Here is a 21,269-nt window from a genome sequence, read left to right as displayed (position 1 = left end):
TCGGCATTTTGACTCCATATTTGCACGAGACAGCCATGCCTTGTAACTTTTTGACAACCTAAGAACTATTTTAAACAATTTAGCTGAAGAACCACGTCAGGATTTTTATTTCTTTTTCTGGTTTTTACTTGCCAGCTGCTTTGTTTCTTTGTTTTAATCAAACAAGAGCTCTCTGTGCAACTCAGCCTAGCCTGGAACTCACTGTATAGACTAGCTGGTGTTGAACACACAGCCATCCTCTGGCTTCAGCCTCACAAGTCCTGGCATTAGAGTTGTGAGCAACCACACCCAGCTTCTAGAGTGATGTTGAACTGTAGCGCGAACAATAAAAACCCAGAGACAGAAGATCAGAGAAGCCAAGCCACTAGAGAGCTCTCACCTGTATGAAATCTTCAGAATGAAAGTGAGCGAGTTCCTGCCTCATCCCCCATTCTATTCCTCTCTAGTTCTGGGATTAGAGGTGTGCACCACCACTGCCCAGCCTCTATGGCTAACTAGTGTGGCTGCTGGGATTAAAGGTGTGTGCCGCCACTGCCTCACCTGTATGGCTGACTAGTGTGGCTGCTGGGATTAAAGGTGTGTGCCGCCACTGCCTCACCTGTATGGCTGACTAGTTTTAAATTTATTAAAATACAAATGAAATAGCACTGCATTGAACAGTCATGTAGACACCAACTTCCCTTCTCTGATCTGAACTGAGCCACATGAAGTTAAGATGCTATTTGAAAACTAAGTATATACCTTCCACCACATGAATCCACAGGCTTAGTGGTACACAGCTGCAATGCCAAAAGCCAGGAGGGGGCACCAGGACACTCACTGGGAGTCTGAGGCCAGCCTGAGTTTACGTGGGGCGTTCCAGCATAGCCAGGACTATCTAAGGAGATGCTGTAAAAACAAAAACAAAACAAAACAAAAAAACAATAACTGCAGAGACATTCCAAAAAAATTTAAAAGGGCCACAGTGACGCCATGTCTCAACAAACCACAACAGCCCCCCCCAATCTCTCCACCAAAATAACCATGTATCCATCAGGTGTTATTTTCATGTGTTTTCATATTTTTTTAAATAAGAATGAAGTTTTGATTTGTCAGGGTTTTTTCTCAATTCTATGGAGATAGTCATTACCTTTCTTCTTAAGTGTATTAAGATGGTATATTAATGAATTTCCAAACATCCAATCACTCATCCCAGGATTAAAGTATGTGTGTGTGTTGTCTGTGTATAAATACAGGTGCTCTCAGAGAGCAGAGTTACTGGATTCCCCTGGAGCTAGAGCTATCGGCAGCTGTGAGCTGCCTCATGTGAGTGCTGGGCACTCGATAGCAATAGGTTCTTTTTAGAAAATTAGTTTATTTATATTTATTTTATGTGCATTGGTGCAAAGATGTCAGATTCCCTCAAATTGGAATTACAGACAGTTGTGAGCTGCCATGTGGGTGCAGGGGAGTGAATCTGGGTCCTTTGGAAGAGCAGCAAGTGCTCTTACTGCTGAGCCATCTCTCCATTCTCATCCACACTCTTTAAAAAAAAAAAAAGATTGAGCCGGGCGGTGGTGGCGCACGCCTTTAATCCCAGCACTCAGGAGGCAGAGGCAGGCAGATCTTTGTGAGCTCGAGGCCAGCCTGGTCTACAAGAGCTAGTTCCAGGACAGGCTCCAAAAGCTACAGAGAAACCCTGTGTTGAAAAACCAAGAAAAAAAAAAGATTGAGTTTAACTGTGTAGTTCTGGCTGTCCTAGAACTCACTATGTGGTCCAGGAGGGCCTCAGACTCACAGAGATCCACCTTCTGCCTTCAGTGTCCTGGGATTAAAGGCACATGCCCATTGATCAGTTTAAATACTGAGTCATCTATCTAGCTCTGGATAATTTTTCTTTTCATGTGAATTTAGCCCCACACTCTTAAGATAATACTATACCTAAATATTCTAAACCTGTAGGATTAGGTCCACTGTCTTACTATTTTATTTATCATTGTTTTGTTGCTGCTACTGTTTTGAGACACAGTCTCACTGTACAGACCTGGCTGGCCTGGAACTCACTTTGTAGACCAGGCTGGCCTTGAACTTACACAGCTCTGAATCAGTGCTAGGAATGCTGGGATCAAAGGCCTGTGGCATTATGCCTGGCTTTTGTTTTTATGTGTGAGACAGGGTCCCACTGTGGAACCCAGGCTGGACTGAAATTCCTGACAGTTCTGCCACAGCCTCCCAAGTTCTAGAAGTACAGGTGTGAGCCTCTGTGACAACTCATTTGGGATGTGTATTTTTAGACAAGGTTTGCTATAGGACTCCAGGTGGTCTCAAGCAGTCCTTCTGTCTCTGCCTCTTAAGCAGTTGGGATGGCAAGTTATGTTGTTTTTTTTTTTTTTATTTAACTTTTTATTTTATGTACATTGGTGTGACAGTGTCAGATCCTCTGGAACTGGAGTTACAGACAGTTGTTAGCTGTCATGTGGGTGCTGAGAATCGAACCCGGGTCCTCTGGAAGAGCAGCCAGTGCTCTTAACCACTGAGCCATCTCTCCAGCCCCAAGTTATGTTGTTTTTTAAGTAAGTCAGCTGCAACTGCCACAATGATATACCACAGGGTTAGTGTCTTTGTTTGTTTTTTGTTTTTTGAGACAGGGTTTCTCTGTAGCTTAGTAGCCTGTCCTGGAACTTGCTTTTGTAGACCAGGTTAGCCTTGAAATCACAGAGATCCACCTGCCTCTGCCTCCCGAGTGCTAGGATTAAAGGCGTGTGCCACCATCGCCCAGCTAAATTTAGTATCTTGATACAGAAGGCAGTTGTCTCGGAATTCTGGAAGTTACAAGTCTAGCTTACTGCATCACAGGGGTAGCCTCTCCTGTCTCCTCATAGCTTCTCACGACTTTGTCAGCATTCTCTGTTTCCCCTTGGTTTGCAGCTGCATAACTATCTCCACCATTGCTGTCCCAGGGTGAGGACCTAGCAGGTTGACCACCAATGATGGACACCGCTCCTTCATACTCGGGCTACCACGGGAGGGAGGGGTCAGTATTTATGAGTCTCAACTTCAGAAAGCTGCATCTGCAATTCCTACTTTCCAGACAAGGTTCTAGGCTGGGAGCTATCATTTCAGCAGAGCCATTTGAAGGGACCAAATCTCAACCCCTCTTTGGCCTCTTGAGATGCTGCCGTGACCTGTGCTGCCCTGTCTTCCTGAGACGCTGTTGAGAGACATGGCCACACTCTCAGGAAGCATGGTGTGGAGTCACTAGAAGCTCCGCGGCAACTTCTAAAAACGTTTCTGCTCAAATGGGTTCTATGCCCTTGTGGCCCCTGTCTCCAGGCGTCATCCTGCCACTCAGGTGCCACAGAACAAGCTATGCATCTGATCAAAGGTCTCCCATCAGTTCCTGGACTGCAGCCAGGACACCGTCTGCTTCTACTCCCATTCTACCCTATATATCTGCTCTCTTGTCCTCTGAATATGCCTAACCCAGCAGGTACACCAGCTCTCAGGTTTCCTCTAGAGATCACTTTAGAATCTGACACCCATGAACCACTAAGCCTATTAAGATTTTGTTCACCTAGGGTCTGAACTCCTCCGGGCCAGTCATACTTCCTCCCAGAGCCCTTTCTGTCTTGTGGGAAGGACTTGAACTTTCATCTGAGCCCAGCATTGCTAAACCTTTTTCTGTGTTGCTGGGGACTATGTACTGTTTTGTTTGTCTGTTTGCTTTTTTCAAGTCAGGGTTTCACTGTGTAGCTGTCTGATCTCCAGACATGATGCATAAACCAGGCTGTGCTCGAGCCCACAGAAACCCACTAGCCTCTGCTTCCCGAGTGCTGGGGAATTTTGCACTGTTAACTCGCCCACTACTAAGTAGCCTGCTTCTTTCCTTGCCTGCATACTTTAGAGCATCTCTTGTGCTTTGATAGAAGCCAAGGAAATTGTCCTAATTTCTAGGGTCATCTGTGTCTTTCATTCCTTCCTCCCTTCCACAAGATCTCATTAATTATGTATGTTCAAGTGTAATATTTCTTTGGGGATAATTATTTTCAGATTATTTCCCTGATTTTTAATTGTTCGTTCATTCAATTGATTTTTAATTACATCTTTTATTTGTGCGTGCGTGTCTGTGTGTGTGTGTGTGTGTGTGTGTGTGTGTGTGCAGTTGTGTGGGCATAAGTATGCCTTAGCACACCTACATGGGTCAAAGAACAGCCTGTTGAAGTCAGTCTTCTCCTTCCACTATGTGGATTCTGGCAATCACATCAGCAGTGTTCGCCTTATTTCCTGAGCCAATCCATTCCTTTTTTTCTTCCTTCCTTCCTTCCTTCCTTCCTTCCTTTTTTCCTTTCTTTCTTTCTTTTTTTCTTTGTGTTTTGAGGCAGGGTCTTACTTTGAGTCTAGTAGCCTGGCATTTTCTCACAGCGATCTTCCCATTTCAGCCTCCAGGGTAGCATTACCTGTAATCCCTAAACCTGGAGATAGAAGTGGGAGGATTACCTGACGTTCAAGGCTAGCTTGCTTTATATACTGTATTTTAAGCCAGCTAGGGCCACATCAAAACTGTCTTGACACCCCCTACCCCCTAACAAAACCCTCTACAAACAGAAAATCTTGGTGAGTTTAGTTCTGTCTAATCAGTTACTCTATTTTTTTTGTTGTTGTTGTTGTTGATTCTGGGCTCCAGAAAATACTGGCTGAGAGGATCAGGCTAGAAAATTGGAGACAGTTCCTCATTTCTGGCCCTCACAACAGCAAGTATGTTCTAGAAAAGGGGAAAGAGAAGTAGGAAGTAAGAGGAACCTTAGATTTGGCTGAAAATGGTTAATTTCAGCTGTAGAGATGGCTTAGTGACTGGAGAGATGGTTCAGTGGTTAAGAGCACTAGCTGCTCTTCCAAAGGACCAGGGTTCAATTCCAGCATGAAAATCACCATGTGGAACCCCAGTTTCCACAGGTAAAATACTCATACATGGAATTTTTTAAAATTATTTTTTAGAGACAGGGTTTCTCTGTAGCTTTGGACCCTGTCCTGGAACTAGCTCTTGTAGACCAGGCTGATCTCAAACTCACAGAGATTCGCCTGCCTCTGCCTCCCGAGTGCTGGGATTAAAGGTGTGCATGCCCGGCCAGAAAATAATAATTTTTAAAAAGTGGTTACTCGTGCCATCCTGGAGGACATTTGCTGTGGGATAACGCTCTTGTACTCTGTAAAGATTTGTCACTTGTATTAGTTTAATAAAATGCTGATTGACCAGTAGCCAGGCAGGAAATATAGACAGGGCAACTAGTTTAGGAGAATTTTGGGAAGAGAAAAGGCAAAGACTGTCAGTCACCATCCAGATGCAGAGGAAGCAAGATAAGAATGCCTTACTGAGAAAAGCTACCAAGCCACATGGCTAAATATAGACAAGAATTATTGGTTAATTTAAGTTGTAAGAACTAGTTAATAATAAGCCTGAGCTAAAAGGCCAGACAGTTTATAATTAATGTGAGCCTCTGTGTGCTTCCTTGGAACTGGCTGTGGGACCAAGCAGAACAGAAACTCCCATCTATGGGCATTCATTGCTTCATGCTGTTGGGGGGGTCCAAGAGGAAGGAGAAGGAAATACTCCATGGGCCATGGAAAGGAGCCTGAGTCCTCAGGAGCCAGGAGAGTACAGCTCACACTGTGACACCCTGGCATTTAGAGTTTCTGCTGTGATGGAGAGGCCACGCTCAAGAAAACTCAAGTCTCCTTGGACCTCATGGCTGGGTTTTACAGAAGGCCGTGCCTGCTTCCCACTTCTCCAGCATGTTCAAGGCAAGGGTAACCTCCTCATCCCTCCTCATCCCTCCTGTTGTTGCTCATCCTTCTTGACCTCGTAACTTCCAAGTGTAGGTGAGGCCCTTGTCTGAGAGGGAAAACATAACAGATGCTAAAATGTCAGGAAGTCAGACCAATATGGAAAATTCTTATATGAATATTTTGTTGGTTTTTTTTTGTTAGTTTTGAGACAGGATTTTTCTATGGAGTCCTGGTTATCCTGGAACTTACTATGTAGTCCAGACTGGCCTAGAACTCAAAGAGATCACCTGCCTTTGCCTCCTGAATGCTGGGATTAAAGGCCTGCCCAATATGTCTGGGCCAATCGTGGAAATTTTCTAAGGAAGAAAAAAACAAAACAGAAGACATGTAAGCAAAGCAAACTCCAGCCAGTCGCTGCCTGCTTGGTTTGTGTTTTTTGTTTTTTTTTTTTCTGTATCTGTCTGATATGTAGCTCTATCAGCTGAGCTGTATGATCCCCCCCCACACACACTCTATTCTAATAAATGACGTTTCCAGGTTTGGGATTAGGGTAAAAAGAGGAAGAATCCTGAAAATTTAGAAACGGATTCCACATTTGAAAGTCTCATGTTTTGTTCCTTAAGGGTCGTGTGTCCGTGTTGTTTTTTTTTAATACTGAACTAAAATACTTACGTTGTTTTGTAAACCCATTTTTTAAAAATTTTATTATTTGTTATTATTTTTATAAGACAGCTTCTCACTATGTACCTCAAGCTGTCCTGCAACTCACTATTTAGGCTGTCCTCGAACTCACAGAGATGTATGCCTCCCAAGAGCTGGTAATAAAGGCGAGCGCCACTACGCCCGGCTGAACTCATCCATTTTAACCAGTAGGAAGCGTCTTTCACTTGCATTTCGTTCTGGTCTTGTGAAATATCTACGAGTCCACAAACTCTTCTCCACCTCCCGGGCCTCCCCACCCTCGTGGATCGAGACCACTGCACGATGGGTCACTTTGACTCTCCGGGACACTGCGGGGTGCAGCTCCGGGGTCCCTGCCTCTTCGGCACCTGCTACATTGCGTAGGACTCCAAGGTGTGGATACTTCACTGTCGTCCCCTCGCCCCCACAACCGCAAAATAGCGGGAGACCACGCACCGGCCCGAAAACTGAGCGGCTAGCTATCACCCAACACTGATCTGTAGTAAGCGACCTGAGCAACGCGCGTGCGCACTCCGCCTGTCGCGGGCGACAGAAAGGACTCCAACGCTCCTGTGGTGTTTGCAACCGAAAGGCTCGGGAGCGCCAAAAATCTTCCGCGTGCAGCTCGCGAGCGCAGGCGCTAGCGGACAGCTGCTAAGACAAGGCGGCATGGCCCTGGAACCATCCGCTGGTCGCCGCCCAGGGGTGGTCCCTGCGCGGCGGAAGGCGCGGCCCGGGCGCCCGCCCGATGGGGCGGGTCGCTGCTGCGTCCCCGCCCCGCGCTCGGGCCGGGCCGGGAGGGTCCCCGGGCTTGCGGCCGGGCCAGCGGCTGTGCTTCTCCGGGCAGACGCAGCGTCATGCGCAGCCCCCCTGGCAGGGCGCTGCTGCTGATCACGCGCCGGGGCCCGGCCGCGCGTGCGTGGGCCCCGGCAGTGTCCTCTAGGACGTGGCTGGCTTCTGAGTGGAACCCGCTCGTACGAGCGTGGACGTCTCGAATCCTTGAGCCGTCCCCGGGCCTCCGCTTTCCCGCGCCCCTCTCCCGGCTGCCTGGCGGCGTGGGGCGATGGGCCACATCCTCAGCGGCCCGCAGGTGCTGGGTACTGGCAGGATCCCGCGGCGCGCGTCCCCTGTTCGCCAGGTTCCAGGGAATTCCAGCGGCAGCCACCGGTGTGCGAGACCTTGGGGATGACTCCCGGCGGCGGCCCGCGGCGCCAAGGCGCTCAGAAGTGTGGAAGCTCCTGGGGCTGGTGCACCCTGAGCGCGGGAAGCTGTCAGGTAGGAACCTTGGGGGGACCAGCGGGCTGCAGGGGACCCCGGCCTGGCCTCGGCCTCGGCCGCGGCCTCGACAAGGGCGTTCAGATCTGCCGACACCTGTTGGAAGGCTATGGGTGCCTTCTTAACTGGCGGGCGCTCACCGTCTGAGGTCAGCAGAGCCTGTTACCAGAATTTAAATCGGTCCCCACCAGCTAATTGGCAGCGTCTGCTTTGGAGCATTCTCTAAATAAACTGGAGTTTAGACCTTTAAGAAAAAGTTTTGCCAAAACCATGTCTACTTTGGTTTTTTTTTTTTTTTTTGGTTTTTCGAGACAGGGTTTCTCTGTGGCTTTGGAGCCTGTCCTGGAACTAGCTCTTGTAGACCAGGCTGGTCTCGAACTCACAGAGATCCACCTGCCTCTGCCTCCCGAGTGCTGGGATTAAAGGCGTGCGCCACCACCGCCCGGCTCATGTCTACTTTGTATTATACATTTATAATGTTTTTTAAAAACATCACCAGGGCTACACAGTATCAAACAACCAGCAGTATTTCACATTAAGCTGAGCCCTGTGAACCTCATGCTGGCTGTCACCTCCCTAAGTGGTCAGGACCAGGCACTAGCCACAGCATAAAAAAAATAAAAATAAAAACCAGACAGTAATTCAACCGGATCAACTAAAAGAAATCAGAATGGGCTGATTCTAAATGAAAATATTCTGTAACTCGCTGGGTTTTTTAGCAGTCATTGGAGGAATGGCTGGAGCAAAGACCTGTTGAGAGCTGGAGAGTCCTGAAGGTTTTCTAACTCTCCATTTCCCCTGTGACAGTGGATTGTGGCCTCCTTCTGGGGGGTTGTCTTGGGAACTGACATGGAGTCCCGCCCCTGCTGAGGTTCCCTGCTTAGTGGGCAGGAAAATAATTTGAATTAGAGATGAAATAGAGATAGGCATGAGGGTGTTGCAAGAGGAAGACACCTTGTTATACAGCTCTGAAACAGGCAGGACCCTAAATTGCTTGCCGAGTCCCTTGCTGTACAGATTACTCTCTTTGGGAGAGATTGGGCTTGGAGAAGGGTGTCTATGGAGCGAGGGCATATGGATCTGCCGTCTACAGGAGTTAGCAGGTGTGGTGCCCTTAAGTATAAAGAAGAGACATTTTACTATGGTTGTGGGTTTTAATGGAAAAAGTCCTTTTCTTCTTGGCTAGCTTGTAAGCCTTTTTACCTGTGTTTCATTATTTTTTTTTTAACAAATTGCTTGTTTTTATTTTATGTGGTGTTTTGCCTTCATGTATGTCCGAACTGGCTGTGAGCTGCCATGTGGGTGCTAAGAATTGAATCCATGTCCTCCCAAAGAGTAGCCGGTGCTCTTAACCACTGAGCCACTGGATCCCCTCTCCTGTGTTTTATTGAGACAGGTTTAATGTAGTACAGGCTGACCTCAAACTCACTAAGAAGCTAAGGATGACCTTGAACTCCTGATCTTATCCATCTCCCAAGTGCTGGAATTGAGGTGTGAGCCACCAAACCCAGGTTTAAAGTATATTCTTGGGGGAGGGGAGGACACAGAGCTGGGTATGCATAGAGGAGACCCTGGGCAACTGGGCATGCCCAGATGGTGAGGAGCTGAGACAAGAACCTAGTCTGCGAGCCGGTGGGTGGTGGCGCACGCCTTTAATCCCAGCACTCGGGAGGCAGAGGCAGGCGGATCTCTGTGAGTTCGAGACCAGCCTGGTCTACAAGAGCTAGTTCCAGGACAGGCTCCAAAACCACAGAGAAACCCTGTCTCGAAAAACCAAAAAAAAAAAAAAAGAACCTAGTCTGCTTCTGAAGTTTCAGATTTCAAAGTTTTGGGGACTCAGGCCTTGCTAGTGCCACCTAGCCCTTCCCTATCTGCTCCTATCTGTCATCTCTGTGACCTCTCCCCACTTGTCCTGCCTGCTAACATATGCTGTGAAGTCTGCCTTAAGTCAGACACTCTACCAACCTACATCATCAGAGCAGACGGTCTGCCTTACTGAAACATCAAACGTATTATTTGAGAATTAACCTCACTGCAGCTGGCATGATAGTGGGCTTGCTTTTGAGTCAGGGGCTTGCTTTGTCATCCAGGCAGGCCTCTAACCTGAGATCTCTTGCCTCAACTTCCCAAGTGCTAGGAACACTTTAGGCTTCTAAGTAGATAGTAAAGATATTCTGTCTTCAGGATGTCTGAAGACCTCTTTATATAGCCTATGTTTTCGTCAGAAGTCATCGGAGGTAAAGCCAGTCTGGTTGTGAGTGCTGGTGGAAGTAAAAGGAAGTCGTTAATTTGTAATAAGATCAGGCTAAGCAAGAGTTGGCACATCTCCGACATGCTGGAGGAGCAAAGCTGTTGTGTAGGTTTGTGTCTTTCTGTCTCTCTGTCTTGTTTTTGAGACAGATACCACTTGGTAGCCCAAACGACCATGAGCACACAGCAATCTTCCTGCTCAGCCTCCTCAGTGCTGAGATGATAATAAGCATGAGCCATCATGTTGTCATTATTTCTTTAAAGAGCTCTGAAAAACAGATATAAGAGAAAAAAATCTGGTGTTAGGTGTCCTCTCCCTCTCTCTCTCTCTCTCTCTCTCTCTCTCTCTCTCTCTCTCCCTCTCTCTCCCTCCCACCCTCTCCCTCTCCCTCTCTCTTTTTCTCTCTCTCCTCTGATTTTTTGAGATGTTTCACTGTGTAGCCCCCCCTGGCTGCCTTGGAACTTGCTCTGTAGACCAGGCTGACCTTGAACTCAGAACTCTTCCTGCCTCTGCTCTGCCTCCCCAGTGCTCAGATTAAAGGCCTGCACCACCACTCACTACCTGGCTTCTGATGTTCAGTTTCTAATTTTAGTGAAAGTTAACATCCCAAAAGTGTGGTTGTGTTTGAATAATAACCTTTCCTTCCCTACTGTTCAGCAGTTTGTTCCCCAGACGATTTTGATGTTAAGTATCCAAAATTTGGAAAACAGAGCCTCCTGTTTGAAATGGCTGCGGATACTTGTCCAGAGCAGAAGTCACATGATTGCTCTTCCTCCAGGCAGCCCACTCCTTCAGGATTTTGGCTATCTTGGTATCCCTGGGTCTGCAGTGCTGCCCAGAGCCTTTTCTCACTGATAAGTCTTCCTCTTATCACTTTGGCCACAAGGAACCTCAGAAAGTGCTGAGCCCAGAATCATCAGGACATGCCCAGAGCAGACAGGAGGTACTTTTTCATGCTTTCTGTGTGCTTAGCAGATAGGAGGCCAGGGCCCAGATGTCCCAGTGAGCAGTGGGCCCCAAGATGAGAAGATACTTAGAGTACCAGGTCTCCTGGCTCACAGAGCGGGTTCTTAGCTAGAGTAGAGTTAGACTGTTGGGTGGTACATTCTGCTCTCTTCCCTTCATGTTTCAGACAGTGCAGATATGTAGGATTTGGGTCTGCTGCTTTCCTGAATTACCGGTAAGGGCTGGGTTTCTCTGTGTAGCCCTGGCTGTCCTGGAACTCATTCTGTAGACCAGGCTGGCCTCAAACTCACAGAGATCCACCTGTCTCTGCCTTCTCAGTGCTGGGATTAAAGGTGTGCGCATCACTGTCCAGCTTGATAATGACTTTTCTTGAAAGCCGATGCCTGCCTGGAACTGTGGCTAAGTTTGTGGGTTGACTTTTATAGCTGTGCCTGTGGAGTGACCGTAGTGAAATACAGTGTAGAAAGGATGGAGAGAGACTATCTCCAGCTGCTGCTTCCTGATGCCCAGGCAGAGATGTGGTCCAGCTGGACAGGGCTAAGGGACAAGAGGAACAGCCTGTGATGTCGGGGCTGCTCCAGGGATCTGAGTATTTCCTGAGCCTCTGTTTCTTCCTCAGCTTCATCCTGGGTTTTCAGCCTCCATATCTTCACTTCCTTCCCTCCACTTAGGGCCAGCTCAGCTCAGCCTTCATCTCCCATCTGCCCTCCACCCTGTTCTTGTCACATCCACAGCATCCCTGGAAATGTTTCCCTGATCCCCCAGAACCAGAATGTCTGCAGACAGCTGTCACGCTCTTGAGGAAGCTGCCTTTTTGCCCTTTTCCTTCCAGCCCCTGGTCTCTGAGATGGGACAGCTGAGTTACCTCTGAACCGAGCCACCGCACAGGTCATCTTTGAAGTGATAGCAGGATTGATAAGGATACATACAGCTGCTATGCTTGCTTGCAGGCGAGTGGGCACTGTGCCAGGTGCTTTCTGTGTGTCTGATCTGCTCAAGACAGCTCTGTGAGAAGGTGCCGTTGTTGTTTGGATATTTATGTCGAGGTCCAGCCCTGACATAAATTGTCTCTTGGACTAGTGGAGAGGCGTGGGAATAATTGAGGGAGACTTAGGGCTCATTCAAATCCTGAAGATCACCTGGCATTTATTATCCAAACAGCTTTTATATCAAACTGAGGGGGAAATTTATTAGCATTTTGTTAAGGGGTAGCTGGGACTTAAGTCATGTCTGCAACTATGCCTGCTCTGTCACGTAGACCGAATTAACACCTCTTCCCCAAATTTACAAAGAAGGAGCAGAGCGACATTAGCACATCCTGACCCTTTGTCTAGGATGATGTCAGTTTGTCTGGAAAGGCCAGGTGACCACCTTCTGTGTGACAGGTGCACACTGTGGCCTGAAAGTCTGGCCGCCATACAATGTAGAAATATGGGCCTGTATAATATAGCCCTATATATTTATAGTAGGAGAAACTGAGGTATAGAGGATTTGAGTGACTTGTGTTAGGTCAGACATGTTGGCAGGAGAGCCATTAGTCTCTCTGTAAGCAGCTTTCCTGGACCCCCACCCCCCAGCCTCTGACCTCCCACACTGATGCTGCGGACCTGAAACCATCTGCATTTACTGTTCTGACCCCTCTGGCACCAGGACTCAGTAGAATTAGGATGATAATGGTCAGGTGTTTGAAAGCGTCAGTCAGGAAACAGCAGTAGAAGCTGCATTGTGGTGTGGAGGAAGAAGGAGAATTCTAAGTGACAGAGTCAGGTCGGATTGGGGCTGGAACCTGATATGCCACAGCCCCATAAGGCAGAACCTCGATCCCAAGAATCCATTTTACTTATATTCAGACGTGTCTTAGGGTTTTATTGCTGTGAGGAGACACCTTGACCACGGCAACTCTTATAAGGGAAAACATGGAATTGGGGGCCGGTTTACAATGCAGAGGTTTAGTTTGTATCATCGTGGTGGAAAGCATGGTGGTTACACATGCAGACACGGTGCCGAAGAGGTAGCTGGGAGTTTTGCATCTGGATCTGCAGGCAGCAGGAAGAAAATGCAAGACGCTGGCCTGGCTTGAGCATCTGAGACCCCACAGCTTGTACCCAGAGACACATTTCCTTCCTGAAGCAAAGCCACACCTAATAAGATCACACCTCCTAATAGGGCCACTCCCTGTGAGCCTTTGGGGGTCATTTTCTTTCAAACCACCACAGATTATAATACAAAGGGGTACACAATAGTAAAATAAACTTGGCGTTGAGATATAATAGCTCAGATGGCTGAGTGCTTGGCCTAGCACACACAAAGTCCTGGGTTTGATCCCAGCACTGCATAAAACCTAGCCTGTCTGCACACACCTCTAATCCCAGCATGCCAGAGCAGGAGGTAGAGGCAGAAGAAAACTAGCTGAGATGGCTCAGCAGTTATGAGCACTGGTAGTTCTTCAGAGGTCTTGGTTCAATTCCCAGCAAACACATGGTGGCTCACAGCCATCTGTAATGAGATCCGGTGCCCTCTTCTGGCATGCTGGTGTGCATGTAGACAGAACACCATATACATAAAATAAAATAAATCTTAAAAAGACTATTAAAATAATAACAAAAGAAAAAATTAATAAATAAGTTGATGGGATATACTGGGATGACTTTGGATTTAACTAAATAGCCCCACCCCCTTTTTTCAGACTCTGTCTCACTGTAATCCTGGCTGGCCTGAGGCTGGCTGGGCAGACCATGCTAGCCTTGAACTTGCCTTTGAGTTCTGGAGCTGCAGATGTGCTTCCACATCAGGTTTCCCCCGCATCTTTTTACAGTTGCCATCACTGTGTAGAGCTCGCAAAGGGCTCGTGCTCCGTGTGATTTAGAAAACTAGAGAAGCCTGGCATAGTAGTTCACACCTGCGATCCCGGCACTCAGGAGGCAGAGGCAGGAAGACCACTGCAAGCTTGAGGCCAGCCTGGTCTGCATAACATGTTCAGGAATGCCTGTGATCGTGGCTCTCGGGAAGCAGAGGCAGTAGGATCACTGCAAGTTCAAGTCTAACTGGCCTGTAAGAGTTCCAGGCTAGCAAGAGCTTATATAGCATGACCATGTCTTATCTTGTCCCCTTCCTTCCTTCCTTCCTTCCTTCCTTCCTTCCTTCCTTCCTTCCTTCCTTCCTTTCTTAGGATATATAACCTAAGATAACCTCAAACTTTATAGATAGAACAAGGGTTCTCTGCAAGAGCAATAAGTGCTCTTAACTGCTGAGTCATTTCTCCAGGCCCTGATTTTTTTTCACTCTTGATTATGAGTTTTGAAAACTGGTATGTGAACTCTCTGAGTGGCCAGGACCTTCCCTATTGAGTTGGCAAAGGACTTTGCTCTGGTAAGAGACTTTCCTGCTTCCCTTGCCAAAGTCCAATGTGCCCATTCATTCATTCATTCAGTATTTGCTGACTTCCTACTGTGTGCTGTAGGGGAGGGTGGTGGGCTTACAAAGCAGCAAGCAAAAGAGACATGAATAATGAGTCAGCGATAACATTTAGAATTCCAGGAGGGAAGGTAGCAGCCGGATGAAGGGCAGGAAGCAGCCCCAGATGTCTTCATTTGAAGTGAGGCTCCAGAGCTGGTCCTCTGAAGAGGTGGCGTTGGAATGAAGATAGCAAGGCACATTGCCTGCTTAAAAGCTGCCATCTGCCCCATCGCCTCCTTTTAGGGCTCTGCTTGCTCACCGGTTGTCATAGTTAGGGTGTCTATTGCTACAAAGAGAGACCATGGCCAAGACAACTCTTCTAAAGGAAAACATTTAGTTGGGGCTGGCTTACAGTTTCAAAGGGTTAGTCCATTATTGTCATGGTAGGAAGCGTGGTGGCATGCAGGCAGACATGGTGCTGGAGGAGGAGCTGAGAGTTCTATATCTTAGTCCTCAGGCAGTAGGGAAGAGAATGCCACACTGGGCATGGCTTCAACTTCTGAGACCTCAAAGTGGCATGCCTAGCGACCCCTAGTGACAGACCACCTCCAACAAGGACACCGCCTAGTAGTGCCACTCCCTCTGGTCAGCATTCGAACGCGTGAGTCTATAGGGGCCATTCCTATTCAAACCACCACACTCCACTCCCTTTGGCTTGCAGCCATAACAATGCAGAAATGTATTTAGTCCAGTTTCTAAAGTCCCAGGAGTCTATAACAGTCTCAACATTGTTTAAAAGTCCAAAGTTCAAAGTCTCTTCTGAAACCATGACATCTCTTAATTGTAATCCCCTGTAAAATCAAAGTGGAAAGCAAATCACACACTCTAACATATAGTGGCACAGGATGTACATTACCTTTCAGAAAGGGAGGAAAGGGAGCATGATGAGGAAATACTGGACCAGGGCAAGAATGACTAGGCAAACTCCAAAGTCTACATCTCCATGGCTGATGTCAAATGCTCTTCAGATCTCCAACTCCTTTCAGCTTTGTTGACTGCAGCACACTTCTTTCTCTCGGGCTGGTTCCACTCCCTGTTCGCAGCTTTCCCATGACTCTGGCACCTCCAACAACCTGGGGTCTCTGAGGCAACCCAGGCTTTACCTTTACAGCTTCCCACAGTGGTCTCTTGGGGCCTCCATGAAGGGACACCCCTGCCACACAGCTGGCCTCAGCAGCTTTCCTTGGCCAAGGAGGGAGATTCCATAATCACTTTCTTCTGTCTTTGACTGTGAAGCCAGAATCACACTGCTGAGGCTGGAATACGCCCCCTCGTTTAATCACATCTTCACCAGCTTCTGTTTTCGATTGTTTTCTTCAAGCCTAAATTTGGCTGTCTTGGAGTTTGCTCTGTGGACCTAACTGGCCTTTAATCTGTTTATCTCCTTGAACATGGGATTTAGTTCCACTCCACTTCCTGGTGCTCCTTTTCTCCTCAAGTAGTACATGTTGTAATTCCCTCAGCTTGTTCCTGTTCATCATAGATCTTCAGAAGAGAGCACACTGATCCCCAGATGATAGCATTCACACGAGGCTGCTTTGAAATCTCCTCTGCTAATGCAACTAATCCAAAAACTTTTCAATTTAGCCTCAAGCAGGGTTTTTGGACAAGGGCAAAAGGCAGCCACATTTCCACCGTAATATCCTAAGCATGATCTCTAGGTTCCATGTTACCATTCTTCTCCTCTGGCTCCTGGGCCAGAAGTCAGGGCCCCACAGTTCAAATCACCCACAGCACTGTCTTCCATGTTCCTACTAGGATGGCCCATTAAACCCTCACTTAATGCACTCAACTGCTTTTTTTCCCCTTCTAGATAGGGTTTCTCTGTAGCTTTGGAGCCTATCCTAGAACTTTGTAGACCAGGCTGGCCTTGAACTCACCGAGATCCGCCCATCTCTGCCTCCCAAATGCTGGGATTAAAGGCGTGCACCATCACCGCCCAGTTTCAACTAGTTTTCTAATCCAGAGTACCAAAGTCCACATTCCTCCAAACAAAAGCATGGTCAGTCCCTGGTGCCAACTTCCGTCTTAGTTAGGGTTTCTATTGTTGCGAAGAGCCACTGTGACCATGGCAACTCTCATAAAGGAAACCGTGAATTGGGGCTGGCTTACAGCATAGAGGTTCAGTCCATTATCATCATGGTGGGAAGCATGTTGGCAGGTAGGCAGACATGGTACTGGGGAAGGAGCTGAGAGTCCTACCTCTAGATCTGCAGGTAGCAGGAAGAGAATGCCCCACCAGGCGTGGCTTGAACTTCTGAGACCTCACCCTAGAGACATACCACCTCCAACAAAGCCACACCTACTCCACTGAGGCCACACCTCCTGATAGTGCCACTACCTATGGCCAGGCACCCAAACACGGGAGTCAGTGGGGGCCATTCCCATTCCAACCACCATGCTGGTTCATACTCTCTCATGGCTACGTTAGAATGACCCCTTTAGCTGAAGTGTGAGCATTAAACCAAGGAGAAAGAAGCACCCATCCTCTGAGATGGGGCGAGGGAACTCTTCCCAGATTCACCAGCAGTCTGCCATAAACCAGCAAGGTTCCTAAGAGGTTTGTTGTCTCAAACCAAAGAAGCCCAGAGACAGCAGACGGCAGATCTACCCTCTGCCCAGGTGGATCACTGAGTTTGATGCCAACCTGATCTACAGAGCAAGTGCCAGGACAGCCAGGGCTACACAGAGAAACCCTGTCTCAAAAAACTGGGGAAAAAAAACCAGAAAGAAAAAGTTCTGTACTCATTAAAACTCTGAAGAAAGAAAAAAGAGGAAAATACCCAACAGATGCTAATATTTTTTTTTCCAAGACAGGGTTTATCTGTGTAACAGTACTGGCTGTCCTCGAACTCGCTTTGTAGACCAGGCCAGCTTTGAACTCACAGAGATCTGCCTGTCTCTGCCTCCCAAATGCCTGGATTAAAGGCGTGCACCATCACTGCCCAGCCAGATGCTAATATTATTACCTAGGACTTGTTTTTTTAACAAATCATGTATCTTTTTCTGTGTGTCTGTCTGTCTTTCTCTGCTTTAGCAGTACTGAGGATTGAACCTAGGATTTCAAACATGCTGTAGCACTTAGCTACATCCAAAGCTCTCTTTATTTTGAAACAGTGTCTCATTAAATTGCCTAGACTGGTCTTGAACTCACTGTGTAGCTGAGGTTAGACTTGTGATTCTCTAGCCTCATCCTCCTGGATATCAGCTTTGTGTCTCCAGGTCCAGTTCCCATGGTACATCTTACTGAACTGTTCCATGTAGATACCCAAAGAATTACCTCATTCCTTATACTGGTGGCTTAATATTTATAAGTTCTTTATAGTAGGTTCAGCTTTTAGGTGGGTGTTTAAGATACTGATTCTTTTGCTGGTATAATTAGTGCTATAATCTGATGTCCTTAGATTTATTTTGCATACTTCACGTGGCAGTTTGTAAGAAATCTCAGAAGTCCATTGCTGTTCTAGGGGATTCTTCACCTGGGATCTCACTTGTTGCTGGTGTAAACGTGCTCCTCCATCAATACCACTGTTTGTTTCCCCTGATGAGAGCCTCCTTCCTACATCTTCACCAACATCCTAAGCATGTAATCTTTGCCAATCTCATGAGTAAAAAATTGCCAGTCTTAGGATTTTATATTCCTTTTTGTATGAATATGGTTGTCTGTGATATATGTTCTAACTGGATTTTCTTAAAATTTTTTGTCTGTTTGTTTTAGCCAACTATGTAGTCCTGGCTGGCTTGAAACTTACTATGTTAGAACAAGCCAGTCTTGAACTCAGAGATCTGCCTCTGCCTCCCAAATGCGGGGATTACCGGCATTCATCACCACACTTGGCTCCACCTTTTTAATAATCCTCTGGCCCCTTTTCTGCTGTTTAGTTACATGGACAATTATTTTCCTGATTATTGTCATTTCATGCTGTATTCTGCAGAGCAATAATACTAAGAAGGGACATACCACATGCAAAGTGGATCCCAGGAACTGCTCTCTAAAGCTTACGTAGAGACTTTGAAATACTAACCGTAGTCAAGAACATTAAGCCAGGAGCAGCGGTGTATACCTATAATCTCATCATTCAAGAAGCTGTGGTATGTCACAGGAAGTTCATGGTTAACCTGAACTACATTGTGAGTTTGAAGTTAGCCTAGGCTATAGAGTTAGACCTTGTCTCAAAAAAACTTCCCCTCCCTCATACACACAACAGATAAACATTCCCTGGATAGTCTGGCAATGAAGCTGAGGTGTAGTTAGATGCCAAGCAGTAACAGCATGTAGCAGAAATTCAGGAGAAGCAGGATCTGAAATGAGTACTAAGACCGGAAGACAAGAGGGAGGCCAGACAGATGTCCGCGGTTCGCTTCAGGCTCTCCTAGCGAGGAAGGAATGCACAAACCGTAACATCCTCCTGCTGGTTGGGCAAACACATTCCCTCACAGCCATGCTTCTTGCTCATCTGGTCCTTCCTTTAGTCAGGCCGGTAGATGAGAGAGGAGAAAGCCCAGCCCCTGAGGCTAGTGTCGGTGATCTGAGGCCCTTTGTGTTCAACCCCTGCCCTGTGCTGTGCTGTGAGTTCTGAGTGTTGCTCCTCTCTTCCAGCTGCCGTTGGGTTTCTTGCCGTGTCCAGTGTTGTCACCATGTCCGCCCCTTTCTTCCTGGGGAAGATCATTGATGTCATTTACACCGACCCGAGTGGGGACTTTGGTGAGAGCCTGACTCGCCTCTGTGCCGGCCTCACTTGTGTGTTCCTCTGTGGTGCTGCTGCGAATGCCGTTCGTGTCTACCTCATGCAGTCTTCAGGTCAGTCCCATGAGGCGGGGTTCGTCAAAGATGACAGAGGGTCTGGGGTAGTATCAGGGCTTCGAGTGTCACAGCTCCAGGCCCCAGTCTCTTCCCGACATTGCATTCACTGGGGACAGATCCCACATCCCACCAAGATGGCGTACATTCTCTACTTTTGTGTGGTCAGGGTTGAGCAGGTAGTAAAAGCAAGACCTGTCTATTCATGCTGTGTAGCTACTGGGATGGGAACTTGAGTGGCATTTCTTTAGGCCCATTTAACAGGCAGGGAACTGCCCCAGTGCTGGCAGCCTAGGACTGCATTCCATGTCTACATGGCTAGTAAGACGGTCTCTAGGTGACTGACCCCTTCCTGCCACTGCAAACTGCAATTCTTTTTTTTATATTTATTTATTTATTATGTATACAATATTCTGTCGGTATGCCTGAAGGCCAGAAGAGGGCGCCAGACCTCTTTACAGATGGTTGTGAGCCACCATGTGGTTGCTGGGAATTGAACTCAGGACCTTTGGAAGAGCAGGCAATGCTCTTAACCACTGAGCCATCTCTCCAGCCCCGCAAACTGCAATTCTTATAAGGGCTGCCAGTCATGAACATATTGGCATTGTGGGTATATGATGCTCCTCACATGTCAAGGAGCCTTTTTTCAAAAAATTAAAATGTATTTTTATTGTTGTTATGGTATGTTCACATACATGTGCAGGCAGAGGAGAACATTCTGGAGTCAGTTCTGTCAGTTTGAGGGTTCCATCTGATGACTCGGGTCATCAAGTTTACATGGCAAGTGCCTTTATCTACTGAATTGCCTCACTAGCCCCTTTGCCTTTATCATGATCTCCTCCCCTTGTGCCCACAGTCTATAGCTAGTAACAGGAAGTCAGCATGCTGGCCTATATAGGTCCCTCCCACGCCAGGATCCACGGAGTTGATGTGCTTAGTCTACAAACTGGCTTTAACACAGGTTGTTTACACTGCTCGCTGGCGGCCGCCCCATGAAGGACAGGTGACTGCATTCATTGTTAGCTGCTGTGTTTGCCTTGCAGGTCAGAGCATTGTGAACAGGCTGCGCACCTCACTCTTCTCCTCTGTCCTAAAGCAAGAGGTTGCTTTCTTTGATAAGACCCGCACAGGAGAATTGATTAACCGCCTCTCCTCAGATACTGCACTCCTGGGGCGCTCAGTGACTGAAAACCTCTCTGACGGACTGAGGGCTGGGGCCCAGGCCTCGGTTGGTGTTGGCATGATGGTACGTCAGCCATTTCCCCTTGGTGCTTTCTGTCAGGGCTCTCGGGGCCAGGCTTTTGAGCATGAGGGGCTTGAGATGTTCTTGTCATTTTGTAAGCATACAGAACCAAGAACATTGCCCCAGACTGGGACATGGGGATTATCTCTCCTGGCCTGGCCTGTATCTCTCTTGAGGAAGTATTAATCTGAAGTTTGGTTTTTCCTGAAGATGTGTAAGACCAGGGTGTGAAGACAGCCAGGAATGTCAGGCCAAAGAGCCCCTTTGGGAACCAAGTGTCAGGTTTAAGGGATGTAGACCTCATTTTCTGTGTCCCTGCAAGAAATCTGTTTTCTACAGCTATCTTGCTCATCTCTGATGGCTCAACCCATCTCAGCTCACTGTCCAGGTAGTATTTGTGTTCCAACCATCCCTGCTGGCCTGAGTAGCTTCTGAGTATGACCTTAATGTTCATGGGACAAGAATAAAAGGCAAGGATTGTAATTCAGTTGACAGAGGGCTTCCCCAGCAGGCACTGAGCCCTGGGCTCAGTCCCCAGTACTGTATAACGCTAGCATTGTGGCATATTCCTGTAATACCAGAACTCAGGAGAAAAGGCAGGAAAATCAGGAATTTAAGGTCATTCTTGACTACACAAACTAGTTTGAAGTTAACCTGATAATATGAGAGTATGTTAAAAACAACAAAAACCAAGCCAAAGCAAGGGACAGGATATAAAAAATGTATTGCCAATTACTTAGCAGAACTGTGATCTGAGAGTAAGAAATAGATGAGTGTAACATGAACGGGGCCTGGCTTGTTGGGGTTTCTGTCCCGCCCGGTACCCCACAGCC

The 21,269-nt window shown here is 47.4% G+C and overlaps 1 protein-coding gene across 1 annotated transcript in view; it reads left to right on the top strand.

Annotated features, from left to right (window-relative positions):
• Positions 1-7,210: 7,210 nt before the first annotated feature.
• Positions 7,211-21,269, top strand: part of Abcb10 (ATP binding cassette subfamily B member 10) — a 35,941-nt gene continuing 21,882 nt past the window's right edge. The window contains exons 1-3 of the mRNA XM_075977636.1: positions 7,211-7,719; positions 18,993-19,193; positions 20,237-20,439. Of these exons, the coding sequence (XP_075833751.1) occupies positions 7,302-7,719; positions 18,993-19,193; positions 20,237-20,439 (822 nt within the window). The 5' untranslated portion in view covers positions 7,211-7,301. The remainder of the gene's footprint in view (positions 7,720-18,992; positions 19,194-20,236; positions 20,440-21,269) is intronic.

Source organism: Microtus pennsylvanicus, chromosome 6 (genome assembly GCF_037038515.1).
Source record: "Microtus pennsylvanicus isolate mMicPen1 chromosome 6, mMicPen1.hap1, whole genome shotgun sequence".
Taxonomy (NCBI): domain Eukaryota; kingdom Metazoa; phylum Chordata; class Mammalia; order Rodentia; family Cricetidae; genus Microtus; species Microtus pennsylvanicus.
Note: the sequence above shows the minus strand (reverse complement) of the source record. Positions and strands in the feature narration are given on the sequence as shown.